General features: G+C 39.7%; 1 protein-coding gene across 2 annotated transcripts in view; it reads left to right on the plus strand.

Moving 5' to 3' along the window:
- Positions 1-12,967, plus strand: part of LOC149319138 (ATP-binding cassette sub-family C member 4-like) — a 183,945-nt gene that overhangs the window by 109,168 nt on the left and 61,810 nt on the right. For both annotated transcript variants that reach the window (XM_089511171.1, XM_089511170.1), the window contains exon 21: positions 12,327-12,477. In XM_089511171.1, coding sequence (XP_089367297.1) covers positions 12,327-12,477 — 151 coding nt within the window. The remainder of the gene's footprint in view (positions 1-12,326; positions 12,478-12,967) is intronic.

A 12,967-nucleotide genomic window follows, 5' to 3' on the forward strand; every position in this document is an offset into this window, starting at 1 on the left:
AGATAGGAAACATATAGATAAGTAGAACAATATTTGCCCAGCAACAAACTTGTTTCTGAGTAGATGCCAGACAATGCTCATTTTCCACAATCAGTAGAAAAATGCCCCTAACCCATTCACTACCTGCTTTACTTTGGCCTTCAAAAGGTTGTCACAGTATATGAGTATCTATGAGTTTTTATAAGCAGCAACCCTTTAAATTGTGAGTGGAAGCGATCCAGGAGGTGGGTCAGCGGGCCCCTTTGCCTGATCTGAATTAACTTCTGGATGTGTTGTGAACTGCACTGCTACTTTCTGAGCAGCCTTCAAAGGCTGCCATATCTACAGGCCATTCCAGGAGTCTATTTTGGAGGTGTCTGAACATAATGACTCTAACCAGTTTGGCTCTGCCAGGAAGGATGGCACCAAGGGCACTAGCTTCAGTTTGTGCCTGGTTGGTGGAAGGAGCTAATTTTGTCCTCTAATAATGCTGCTTGATCTAGGACTGTAACCTACTCTTTGGGGGGAGGTTTTACTACACCTAGGATGGGTGGAAAATTACCTTCCTTGGAAGTTGGGCCACCCACCAAAAATACCTCTGTCTTGACAGAACTGAGTTTCAGCTCTGTTGGTCCTCATGGAGTCCATTACTGATCCCAGACACAGATTAGCATTTCTCCTGCCTCGCCTGAATCAGAGAGAGATATAGAGAACCAGAGCATTGTAGTGATGATACCTCACTCAATATCATTGAATGAGCTCATTCACTAGCTTCTTTTAGATACTAAAGACAATTTGAGATGAGTTGGCTCCTTGTGGGATGCTACAGCAGAAGTGTCACAGGATGAATTGTGTTGGAAGTGTCCATTGCCAACCCTCTGACACGTAATGTCATTCCTGTTGTCCAGTGTGCTCTTTGGGCTCAGGCTATGTTGGAGTTAGATGTTAAAGAGTGTGTAAAGTATGCACCCTTGCTGTGACTTCCTGTGTCAGTTCTATGTGCTAACATCAGATTCCTCACCAGAGGAAGATAGAAAATGTATCTTTTGATGGAAAGTGGACTTGAAAATGTATTCTTTTTACTTAGCATTCATTTACATTTATCCATCAATATGTATTAAGTTAACTGCAACTGAAGAAATGAGACACAGGTAGCTAGAAAGACAGATGTGGTTGTATGCATTTTGATGTAAATTTTCCAGAAATATTGAGACAGGGTGTTGCTGGAGATGTGGGATTTTGTGTTGCAATCTGTTAGTCATTAAAGGTTCACAAGGCTTTCCATGGTTTGGGTCCTTAAAAATTACAAAAGACATGCAGTGATAAAAGTTGGGTTATGTTGGAAAAGAGAGTCAAGAGAGAAAGTATATATTTAATTTATGATTTTATAGCATTTTTAAAATAAAAAATGATGTAAATTTTAGAAAATCAGATTTTTAAAAAAAATCAGTGTTGTTTTTTTAAAAAGGGAAACACATTGATTTTTTTTTAAAATCTATCCTTCTGCCAAGAAGTCAGGAGAAGTAAATGATAAGCTCTTCCTGTCTGCCCCTTGATAGAAGGAATGATGAAAGTAGACCAAAAGTCTAAGTCAAAAATGCATGGAATTGAATGATAACCTAATTAAGTACTTTTCCTAGGAAGACAATATTAATGACTAGCCACTAGTTCTTACAAGTCAAGTAGTGTCGATCAGTGTCCATTTGTCCCTCCACATTTGCAGCTTTGACTTTTTCAGCTTTGATTATTCATGGATATGTTTTCTCTAGGAATATCTAGGTCCTCCAGTGCAACTCTTTACCAAAAATCACACTGGAGGACCTAGAGATTCCCAGAGAGAATATTCTACTGGGCATTTGTAGCTCCTCCAGAGCAATTCTGTGGTCAATGGCTGGCAGATGTTCACCACAGAGTTGCACTGGAGGACCTAGAGATTCCTAGAGAGCTGTTCTCTTAGGTAGGGGAGCACTATGCAGAGGGCAGTCTTGTAGGAGCAGGCAATGTACTTAAGACATTTGTTTTCTACCGTGGCTTCTTGGGAATTGTTTGAGTCAAGAATAGACTCTGCCCTTCCCATTATGGGTTCAGATGGTATCAGTCAAATCAGGCTCAGCAGACTAGAAGGAAAAAGGCAAGGTGAAAGTCCACACATGCTATTTATGCTAATCAAGCTTGTCACATTGAACTTAAAAATTGACAATCAAAATGGAAGACAGGCATTTAGCTGACATAGCTCCCCAGTGCTGAATGGTGAATGGACTGGCATGATCTTTCCACATTCAGTTTCCACCTGTACCATTTAGCATACAATATTGGCTAGTTGCTCACCTGGTCTAGTAACATTCAGTAACATGGATACATTCAGAAAGCAGATGAAATAGTTAATTGCATTCTGTGTTTCAAAATAATATTGTTTACTTAATTATTTCAGTTATCTCTATTTCCTGTTGCTTCTAATGTGAAGAAAATGGATTCAGAAATCTATTGCGACCCATCTATCTCTATTCTTTTTCTTTTTGAAAAGGAAAACAAATCTTGACACTAGTAGATGGGACTCTGAAGTTTGCTGATGATCCCCCCCCCCCCCCCCCGCTTATGTGCAGGAAAGGTCTCTGCAGTCTGTAAGATTTTAAGGAAAGCAGTCTTTTTAAAATCTGTTTTATAATCTCTCTTTCTATTCAAATGTCCCCCACCCCAACACAATACGTTAAGCTTTTAAATACAGAGGCATATTGAAACATACAAGAAAATCCCCCTGTGCAGAAAAATCTAAAGAACTGCTAGGCAGAATATATTTTGCTCAAATGTTTGGCTTGGACAGTTGTATACATTTGATATGTCTGGACATGTGAATGCTTGTTGAGTACAGTTAGCTGTGCCATAGGTGTATCTAACAAGCATCTCACACAAGATTTACAACTTAGTAAGTTGTTACAACAATTCTGGAAAACAGATGTGTGTGCCAAGGGATATCTTTTGCTCTGTTAAGCAGGACAAAGCCTTGTTTTGTCTTCAGAACAATGTTAAATTTTTCCTGTCTTCCACAGGACTTATAGAGCTAATGTTCTGAAAAGTGGATGAAGTCTTTCCATTGATTTCAGTCAATCTGCTGTAAACATGATGAGGCCTGATTCCAGATCAGTCTTCCCAGTCTCTCCCTTATGATTAAGAAATTGGGAACTGTAGAAATTGGGTGTTGTGTACCCCATGCCCTCCTTTCTTTAGCCCACATTCCCTTGTCCAGTTTCTTAGATCACATCTGATAACCAGGAATCTTTTTTTTACTGGTATTTACACCAGGCTAGGCCAATCCAGAGACCCTCATTCTGTTTGCTGGCCACTGGTTGATGCTGCAGAGAAGGCTCCTATTCCTTTCTGAGCCAGAAGAGGGCATTGAGTTGGCACAGGTAGCTCCTTAGGCTAAGTCCCATCCTTAGGTCATACAGTCACTCTTTCAAGTCTCCAAGGTCCCAGTGAATGAGGAGCATACCGTTGGCATGTATATGTGTCTCATTCTAAGTATCTCAGTCTTACCGTGCTGTCCAGATATTTTCAAATGTGTGGGAAAGTGCTATTTGTTGCCACTGTAGTACTAGGTTTTCCATTTGTTTATCCACTTCCTTATATTTCACCTTGGTTGTTTACTGGAGCACTGCTTCAGTTGAGGTATTTTCAGTGGATTTGTAAAATGTTGCTGGTTTATTTATGTCTGGAGAAACCCAGCTTTCTACAAAGGATAACTGTTATTGAATATGATAAAGATCTTTTGTCATTTGTTTTGTTTGCAGGTGTCTTTTATGAGACATCCTCTAATCCCTTCAGGAAGAAATATTTTCTCCCTTCTTAAAAAAGAGAAAGAAATCAGTATTAACTAAGTATAAAAGCCCTGAGCCTCTACCATTGTTGTTGATTCTTTGAGGGACATTTCCCAACAGTCATTGTTCAAATGGTTGTCAGGAGGAATCAAGTGAAACTCGATAAACAATGCAGTAACTGGTTCCTCTTACTTTGTCTGCAGAAGCTTTTCTTGAGAGGATTTGCATTGAAGAAGTGGTCCATTTTCCAAGTTGTCGGAGGGTCATTTAGAAGCATTCCATCTCCCCCCTCCCTTTACTAGCAGTAGCATATTTCAGTTCTGCACAAATAAACCTGACCTATCCATGCCTTGGGAGGCTTCAAGGCAAGTAAGGGATGAACACCCCTGCTCCATTAAATATGACAATGTTACTTTTAAACCTTCTAGATTTAGATGTGTGTGGTTTTAGACAACTTTAAAAGCCACATTTTAAAAAGCTCCAACAATACATTGCCATGCTGTTTATTTGTATGACAATCAATATCATTAATCTAGCTAGTTTTATTTGGAGTAAAAAATATTATTTCATTAAGAGACTTCTTCCTCTTATTCTTTTCATTGGAATGGCCCCAAAGTTTTCTTAAGTATTTACCCTGTATTTGTTTACCTAGAGGTACATTCCACTGAGTTCAATGGGACTTACTCCTAGGTAAATATATACATCACTTTGATGAAAAAGATTGGATATGTGGACTCCTAGCTGTTTTCAAAATGATCATTTTGATTCTAAGTAGCCATTCTGAAAAATATTGTCTCATAAACTGTCTGAGTCCTTTATTTTCTTTCATTTTTTCAGATATTACATGTTGCTAGGAAATGTATTTTCATAGTTATTTATGTATTTATTTTTTGTGACATAGAAAGAATTTCATTTTTCTCATTATAGACTCCCCTGTCATTCAGTAGGCTTCTAGACCAGAGGAATTTTAAAGACATTTGAAAATATTATCTTCATTACCTTTAATTTCTGAAGGTTTTTGCCTCTCTCAAATGTTGCATTTTTTAAATAAGCCCACCTCAAGACTTTGCTTTGTTTCTGGGGTGACATTGTGTGCTATCTGCAGCTGCCCTTGGAAAGGGCGGGGGGTAGGAAAAGAGACCAGTGATTTATTGAAGCAAGCTGAATTGAAAACCCCCTTTTTCCTCCCCAAAATCAACAGCTTGACTGAGTTTAAATAACTGACTTTTCATATCCTTTCATGGCACACAAAGACCTAATCCTGAGACTACTTGAGCCACCAATGTAGGCTATGGACGAGACCACCGCTGGAAATGTCACTCCCTTCTCACCGCACACAAAAACACATTGACTGCAGCTTTTATGAAGTGAAAATGCCGAAGAAAAGGAAAATGCAAGCAAGGTGGCCACAGTCGTTTCTTCAAAATAAAAATTTAAAAGGCTGCTGCATCTGGATATTAAGGACAAAAAGTGCCTGAGACGAAGACAATAGGTTGGGTCACTTGCTTTCATAAGTCCAAATGAGTGGAACTGCCTCTGTTTGTTTCAATACCACTGACCCTTATATTTTATTGTGTGGAAATGTCAGGGAAAGTGTGGTAGAAGACATTCGAGCATCTTTTAGTTTCACAATGACTTTGTCATTTCAAGTTTCCCAAGTGCTTCTGTCATCTGTTTCCACTCCTTCCATTGCCAAAGCAAACTTGCAATAGATTATTCATCCTAGACAATTAATACTAACAAATATCTCCACCACCAAAAAAATTATAACCCAAAAAATGGTAATTTCATACTTTCTTATTTAAGGTCAAGAACAGAAAATCACTCTTGTGACATCCCAGCCTTCCATTAATTGCTATTATATTTAAATGGGATTAGTAAGCATTAACTTCAAGTGTTCTCCACTTCCCATCTTGTTAGACTGAAATGTGGTCAAGAGAACTTTCTGTATTCGTGTGGGAAAAGTTGGGATGCATAGGTCACTTGGGAAACTGCTGTCAGATGAGCTAGCAAGGAGTAGCTGAATTTATTTTCATTTTACTTATTTATTCCATTCATATCCTGTCTTTCTTCCAAGACTGGAGCCTGAGGCAGTGCACAAGAAGATGGAGAAAGATACAGATAAAAACACAAAAGCTCCACAAAAATTATAATATTAGAGCATAAACAAATTATAATGCTAAAGACAATTAGATTAAAAGCTGTTAAAAGCAAAGAAATAACAACTACAAAGTTCAGCAATTAACCATTGTTTGGTTTGGATGACAGAACAAGCTCTTGGTTAGTCCCAGCTGCTGTCCATTAGAAAGAAACTGGGTTCATACTTTGCAGTATGAAGCTAGCAAATAATAGCCAAGCCATGGTTTGTCAGATAATATGAGAAGAAGCAGTTAAGCAAAGCTGAAACAAAGCATATTCCAAGCAGAAATGTAGTCTCCTGCTGTCCTGTTTTTTTTATGATCCATCCTCTTCTTGGGATTATAGATTTAGGCCAATACAAAAAGCAGGAAGGGCAGGAGATGCAGAGACAGTGGTGTCACTAGGGTTTGCGTCACATGGTGCAGTAACTCATAGGGGATTATCACACAGGAGGATTACTGTCGGGAAAACGTTGCTAAAACTATCCTAAAGTACAAAGATGTGATAGCCTGTCGTGCTTGTAAATTGTCATTGAGGAGTCCCCTCGCCTCTCCTGTCATTAAAGCGTTTGCGGAGCAGCCATTTCTTCAATAACATTATATACTTATAAGTATATAAGTAACACAGTAACAGAATATGAACAAGTTGTGGTTCTGGGAGCTGTGAGGATGATCACCTCTCATGTCATGATGGTCTTCTTCATTACACTGTTGCTGTCTTGGGGCTGTCGATATGCAATTATAAAGTTTCTGCTCTCCCTTCTTCTTCTTCCTTTAGATTTAAACTGGAAGTTGACAATCTTCAAACAGAGGATTCTCCCCGGTCATGCAAAACATTGTTGGGTCTCATATGAGAAAAAAGCACAGGATATAAATACAATACTATATATCATATATACTTGACTATAGGTTGACCTCATGTATAAGTCGAGGTCAGCTTTTGGGGCCAAAAATGTGGATTTTTCTGTGACCCGTGGATACATTGAGGGTCAGATTTAAGGGGGCAAGTCCAGCTGGGGAGAGGTTGCTGGCGATCGACTGCCCTTCCCAGCATCTCCTCAGTGGACTGTCCCCTGTGGAAGCAGCCTGGTTGGGGAGAGGCTGCAAGGTGATCCATCGCTCTTCCCAGCCTGTCCGCAAATGAGCTTTCCCTTGCAGAGAAAGCCCCATGGAGAAAGCCCAGCTGGGGAGAGGCTACAAGGCGATTGGCCACCCTTCCCAGAGTCTCCCCAGCTGGGCTGTCCCTTGCGGAGGCAGCGCAGTAAGGGACAGGCTTGGTCGAAGTACCTTATTGTCCCATGTATAAGTCTACCCGGGGTTTTGGAGTCTGGGGGCATAAATTTATAGTTGAGTATATACGGTAATACAATAAGGCAAAAGCTTCTCATACCAACTAATTTTCCAAAATATAAGTGATGTGGCAGTCATATTTTAGGTAGCCCAAATGTTTGAGAACCCCTGTGTTGCTAACTCTGACCCACAACACACACTTTTATGGTCTTGCTTAAAGTGCTTGGATTTGCTTTTCATTCTTACCTAATACGTATGTATCATTGTAGTACATTCTGGTATCTAAAAGGCCAAGCAGACATTTTGTACTCCTCCAAATTTCTCCATGTTTCTTTACTTACTTAAAGTCAAGATTAAAAATATTGTCTTGCTACTTTGTAACAGTTTCTTAATGGGAATATCTGTAAAGATGGGTGAAAAGACCAAGGAAGGTTTGAACATTTCTAACACCTTCTCTGCTAGTACAAATCTTTTAATTCTTCTGTCAGTCACAGAGTATAACAATCCTGTTCTAAACAGTGATAAGTACAAATCTTCTACATTGCCTAAAACTATTGATATACTATAGATATGACTTATGTGCTTATAAACAAAGTAGTTTTTTATTCCCCTATTTGGCAGAAAGTCTTCAGATTTTACTTTTTGATTCAACAGAGGAAGGGAGTCTTTAAGCGTAATTCAAATTGCTGAGATATGTTTACCAGCATTTTGTCTTAGAGCATAAATATTCATAAATAAATGAAATTATTCTGAGGACAAGACTTTATCTTGGAGGGAGGAGGATGCCTCATAAACTCTGCTGCTAGGTTTATAAGCATGCCTTCTATGGGATTTAAGTATTCCCTTTCAGTTGCCTTTCATGGAATTTAAAAGTGATACACTGCCTGATAAATGAACCCTCCAGTAGATTATGTAGCACTGATAGCAGCAAAGATTTATTTTCTTGTTGACCATAAAGATAATAGGCTTAATAGGATGTGGGATGGGATGGGGTGTATCAAGAAAGTGTGGAAAATGAAGAGGGGGTGACAAAGGGATACAGATGACTTTATTGAAAAAGCTTCTAAACAGCTCATTGGAAAGGAAGAATCAGGGTGGCCAGAGGTCCCCCTTTTCCTGGACATGTCCTATATTTCAACCTTATGTCTGGAGGTCCAGGGGGAATTCTGAAACGTCTTCTGTTTTGAGTTATAAAACCTGTCCTTGTGTCATCCAGTGCCTCACCAAGCTAGCAAGAGGTAGCTCAACAGATTTATTACTGCTGCTATTGCAAAGGGCTTGTTGGTTTTCGCCAAGCGATAAATATGATCAGAATGTTTAGTTTGCAACAGTACACCCTAATGATTACAGAAAACTGTTGCCTGCATCATAGTCAAAGGAAAGGGAAAGGAGTCTGCAAGGTTGCACATTGTGGAGACACTTGAGTGGCAGGATCGCAATGTATCGGGAGTGGAGAAGAGGTGAAAAGACTCCTCCTGGCCATGTGGTGGTTCTATTTGTGTGTGTGTGTTTTCTGATGGAGGTGTGGAAAAGAAAGGAGGATCTGGGTTTCTGAAGCAGATCAGTGGCACCAAAGGGGAACGTGGGGGACAAAAGTGTGTGATTTGGGTTGAAGAAGAAGGAGGAGGGATGAGAGAGCATATGGGAAGGCTACAAATAAAATTAGTAGTTTAGGTGTTGATTCCGTCAAGTTTTTGTTGCTAATAAAGTATAATTTTAAGCATTTATTTTGCTCAGAGTTCTGTATTGCAAGCCAACAAGACGTTTAAATGAAGATAAGTTCATCAGAACAATATGGTTGAGTACATAATAAAATACAGTATAGGTGATGTAGCTGTAAATAAATCATATGACATTCATTTATACTTATATTGCTGTTTTTAGCTTTTATTTGGTAATGTCCTACATTTTTCTTGTATGACTGACATTTGCAGTGCCTTGTCCTCCTTTGTGATTATGACATCTGGTTATCCTGGAAAGAGTAAACTACACATTACATCAAGTTTGCAATGTACAGCTGATCTTCTCTTTGCTTGTTTACTCTTAAGCAAGCTGACGGACCCCCGACCTGGCTGGGACCACAAAATGTAGGAGAGGAGGTTTAGCACCCCCATTTCTTGTTTCCTGACATCTCTCATAAAGGGTTGGGGATGAGGGAAGATGGAAGACCAGCAACGATTACCAAAACAATTAATTAATTAATTAATTTGTTTGCCACCTTTCTCCCATAATGGAAACCAAGGTAGCCCCCAGATAGAGTCAATTCAAAAAACTTGTCAATAGAATTTTAAAAACAATTAAAACTGCTACATAAAAGAGTATAAAATGATTTAAAAGACATACAAAATATAAATAAAACATCCGAATAAGAAACTCTCCTGCTTACAAAGCCTGCTGAAACAAAAAGTTCTTTGCCTGCTGGCAAAAGGAGAGCGGGCCCAGCCTAATCTCCTGTGGAAGAGAGTTCCAGAGCGTGGGAGCAGCCACCGAAAAGGCTCTCTTTTATTCTACAATGCTCTTTCAGATTCCACCCTTCTCTTTACAATGGTGTAAGAAGTATCTCCATGCTGTTCAGTTTGCATAGGTTAAAGAGCAGTTGGGAAATCAGGCAATTAGATGCCTTCACTTTATATGCATATATTAACAAGGGCTTGGTGACACCTGTGCATAGCTATGTCTGCCTTTTGAGACTACTTCATTAAGAGTTCATTTGTATGCAAGTCTGATTTTCAAAAATGCATGCACATTGGAATGATCCACCCTGTCATCTGTTTGATGTTAATAAGGCAGCTCCTAGAAAATTCCTTCCAGTCAAGCTTCTACCTTAAGTCATCTTAACAGCTCCCCCCCCCATTCTTTTATTTCAATGCCAGTAAGAAGTTTATTATATACATCTCAGCATGAATAATATCACTTCCTCTTTCACAACTCTTATCACTAGAACCCCAAACTGGGTGTCTTTGAAAAACAAATGAACAAACGGTTCTCTAACCCCTTTTTTCCTATGCATCTCTTCAATTGTTTTGTTCAGGTGTACGGCTGATAAAAATGAATTCTGCCTTCATGTGAATGAAATGTTAATACAGTCATTTTTATAGTCAGGCTGGTCAAAAAAGAGACAAAGCTGCCTTTATCAGCCTGTAGTCTTCTGGCTGTTTTGAATTACAGTCCTTCGACACTCCCACCCAGTATGGCTAACGGTCTAAATGATGGGAGTAGTAGCTGAAAACATCTGGATGGTGCCAGGATGAGAAAGGCTAAAATAAGTGATGAACAAAGTAGGCCGGGCCCTCAACAGGATAAGACTCAAGGTGAACATGAGTAGAGACAGAATGATGAAGAAAAGGTGAATCTAGGAGCTAGCAGAACAGAAGCAAAATAAGGATAAAGCCCAGGAATACTATAGGCAGGAAAAAAAGTTGAAGTGCTGGTGTTACTGTTAGGCTGGATGAGGTGATCATCTCAGGCAGTGGAACGTTAGGAGCAATAAGTTGGACACCTTGTTGCCAAGCCTTCTGTTGGTCATCCTTCCTGTCAAAGATGCCCACTTACATGGTATCTCAGAAAGTCAATGAGGAAGAGCAAGGAAATGACACAACAGTGGGGGCCCATCTCCCTGTCCCTGAGAAAGGGGAGGTTGTAACCATGGCATCCCTGTGCCCCTATCATTCCACAGGCCAGCGCTACACAGAGCTAGCTATTATTTAATAGTTGGCATTATTGCAAAGCTGCCCCGTGGCATAGTCGGGTGCCGTACTTGCATCCTCTTCCTTCTTGTAGAACAGTGGTTGCCAAACTTTGATCTTCCAGGTGTTTTGGACTTCAACTCCCAGAAGCCCCAGCCAGTTTGGCCAATTGTCAGGAAGTCCAAAACATCTGGAGGACCAAGGTTTGGGAATCTCTTGTAGCAGATGCTGCCACCATTGTAGCTTCTGCCTCCTCCTCCTCTTCTTCCTCTACCACCACCACCACAGTGTATTCAGAAGGAGGACTTTTAATGAAGTTGTCCTCTTACTGGGTCAAGAGGAAGAGGTTTGCTGTTGTCAGTTCATTCTCTAGCGGGACATTATAGAGGACTGCTCTGTGATGACAGGATGGTGCTTTGTGAGAGTACTTGGGCTGCCCCTGAGAAGCTGATTGACTAGAAAGGATTTGGAGGTCAAGAGCCATGTGTGAGTGGATCATAGACTTGCTAGGAATAGAGTCTGTGTCCTGTCACTTCAGCCTTGTGATTTGTCACCTTTATGGAGGTAGTGGGACCTGACCAGGAATAGGAGTGGAAAATGTGAATTTCACATATTGAGTTTAATTAAGCACCCAGTTCTTTTAATGGAAATTCACATTTCTTCTAATTGTTATCAGAAGGCTTCCCCTCCATGGATCTGAGTGTCTACAGATTGCCATGCCCCATATTATCCAGTGGCAGTGCATGCATGCACATGTCGCCATCCATTGGATAATATGGGGCTTGAGCTTCCATTATTTTTCACATCTGCAGGGCCCACAGAACCAAACCCCTATGGATGGGAAGGGCCCACTGTATGTAGTGCAGAGATGTGGAACTGTTGGCCATGTAGATGTTGATGAAATACTACTCTCATCACTGTTGACCAAATTGCCCTGGGCTGATGGGAGCTGAAGTTTGATACTGTCTGTAGTGCCACAAATTCTCAAGCCCTGACATAGTTCATTTTCAGACTGTCCAACTTAACTTTTCAGCAAACTTTACAACTGTTCTTGATATCATTATCCTCATGTTGCATATTGGGATGTGTGGTTACACACGGTTTGATGAAGCTGAGAGTTGGTGACTTGCTTAAAACCACCTAGTCAGTGAGTTGATGTCTTGTGTAAGGTACAACTTTAGTTGTTATTGCTACCATTGGTGGCAAATAGTTCAGACATATTTAAAATGCCTAGATATTGTGTTGTTTTGTGAAAGCTGAGAAATATACCTGATGTGTTGTCTGTATCAGTGGAAGGCACAATATTTCTCAGAGTTTCTTTGCTTTAAGCCACTAAATGAGATTATTTTCTACACAGAAGACTTTTGAGTTAAAAAAATAATAATACTCAGATTGCTCTTATGTTTTTGTTGTTGCAGACTTTCCTTCAGATTTGTGGTGTGGTAGCAGTGGCCATCGCGGTGATTCCTTGGGTTCTTATCCCTTTAGTTCCACTACTTATTCTTTTCATCGTTCTTCGTCGGTATTTCTTGGATACATCAAGAGATATTAAACGTTTGGAATCCACAAGTATGTACTTTTGATATAACTTGATTTTAAGGTCATTTAATAATATGAAATGCTAATACATTGCTGATGGTTCAAGGTGGAGCTCAGAAGAGTTACGTGGCCATACTGGTTGTGGAATTCTATGAATTATAATAGGAAAGATTAACTTTGTGCAGGGGAAGAATTATTTCCTCACCATCCTTTTATAAATTCTTTGTGTGCAATTAAAGTTGTTCTTTGAAAGAAAAAATCTTGATCATTCTTTCAGTATTTGTTAATGTTCATGTAGAATTCTGCTTTTCGTTTAAGCCCAGATATAATACAGTCTGCCCTCTGTATCCATGGTTTCTGCATCCACAGCTTGAACATATTCAAAAAATATATTTCCAAAAAGCAATCCTTGATTTTGCCATTTTATATAAGGGACACCATTTTACTATACCATTTTGTATAATGGAACTTGAGCATCCATGAAATTTGGTATCCACAGAGGGTGTTGGAAACAAACCCC

This window comes from Sceloporus occidentalis, unplaced genomic scaffold, assembly GCF_023333645.1.
Source record: "Sceloporus occidentalis isolate IW3139 unplaced genomic scaffold, rSceOcc1.0.p SCAF_2, whole genome shotgun sequence".
NCBI lineage: Eukaryota > Metazoa > Chordata > Lepidosauria > Squamata > Phrynosomatidae > Sceloporus > Sceloporus occidentalis.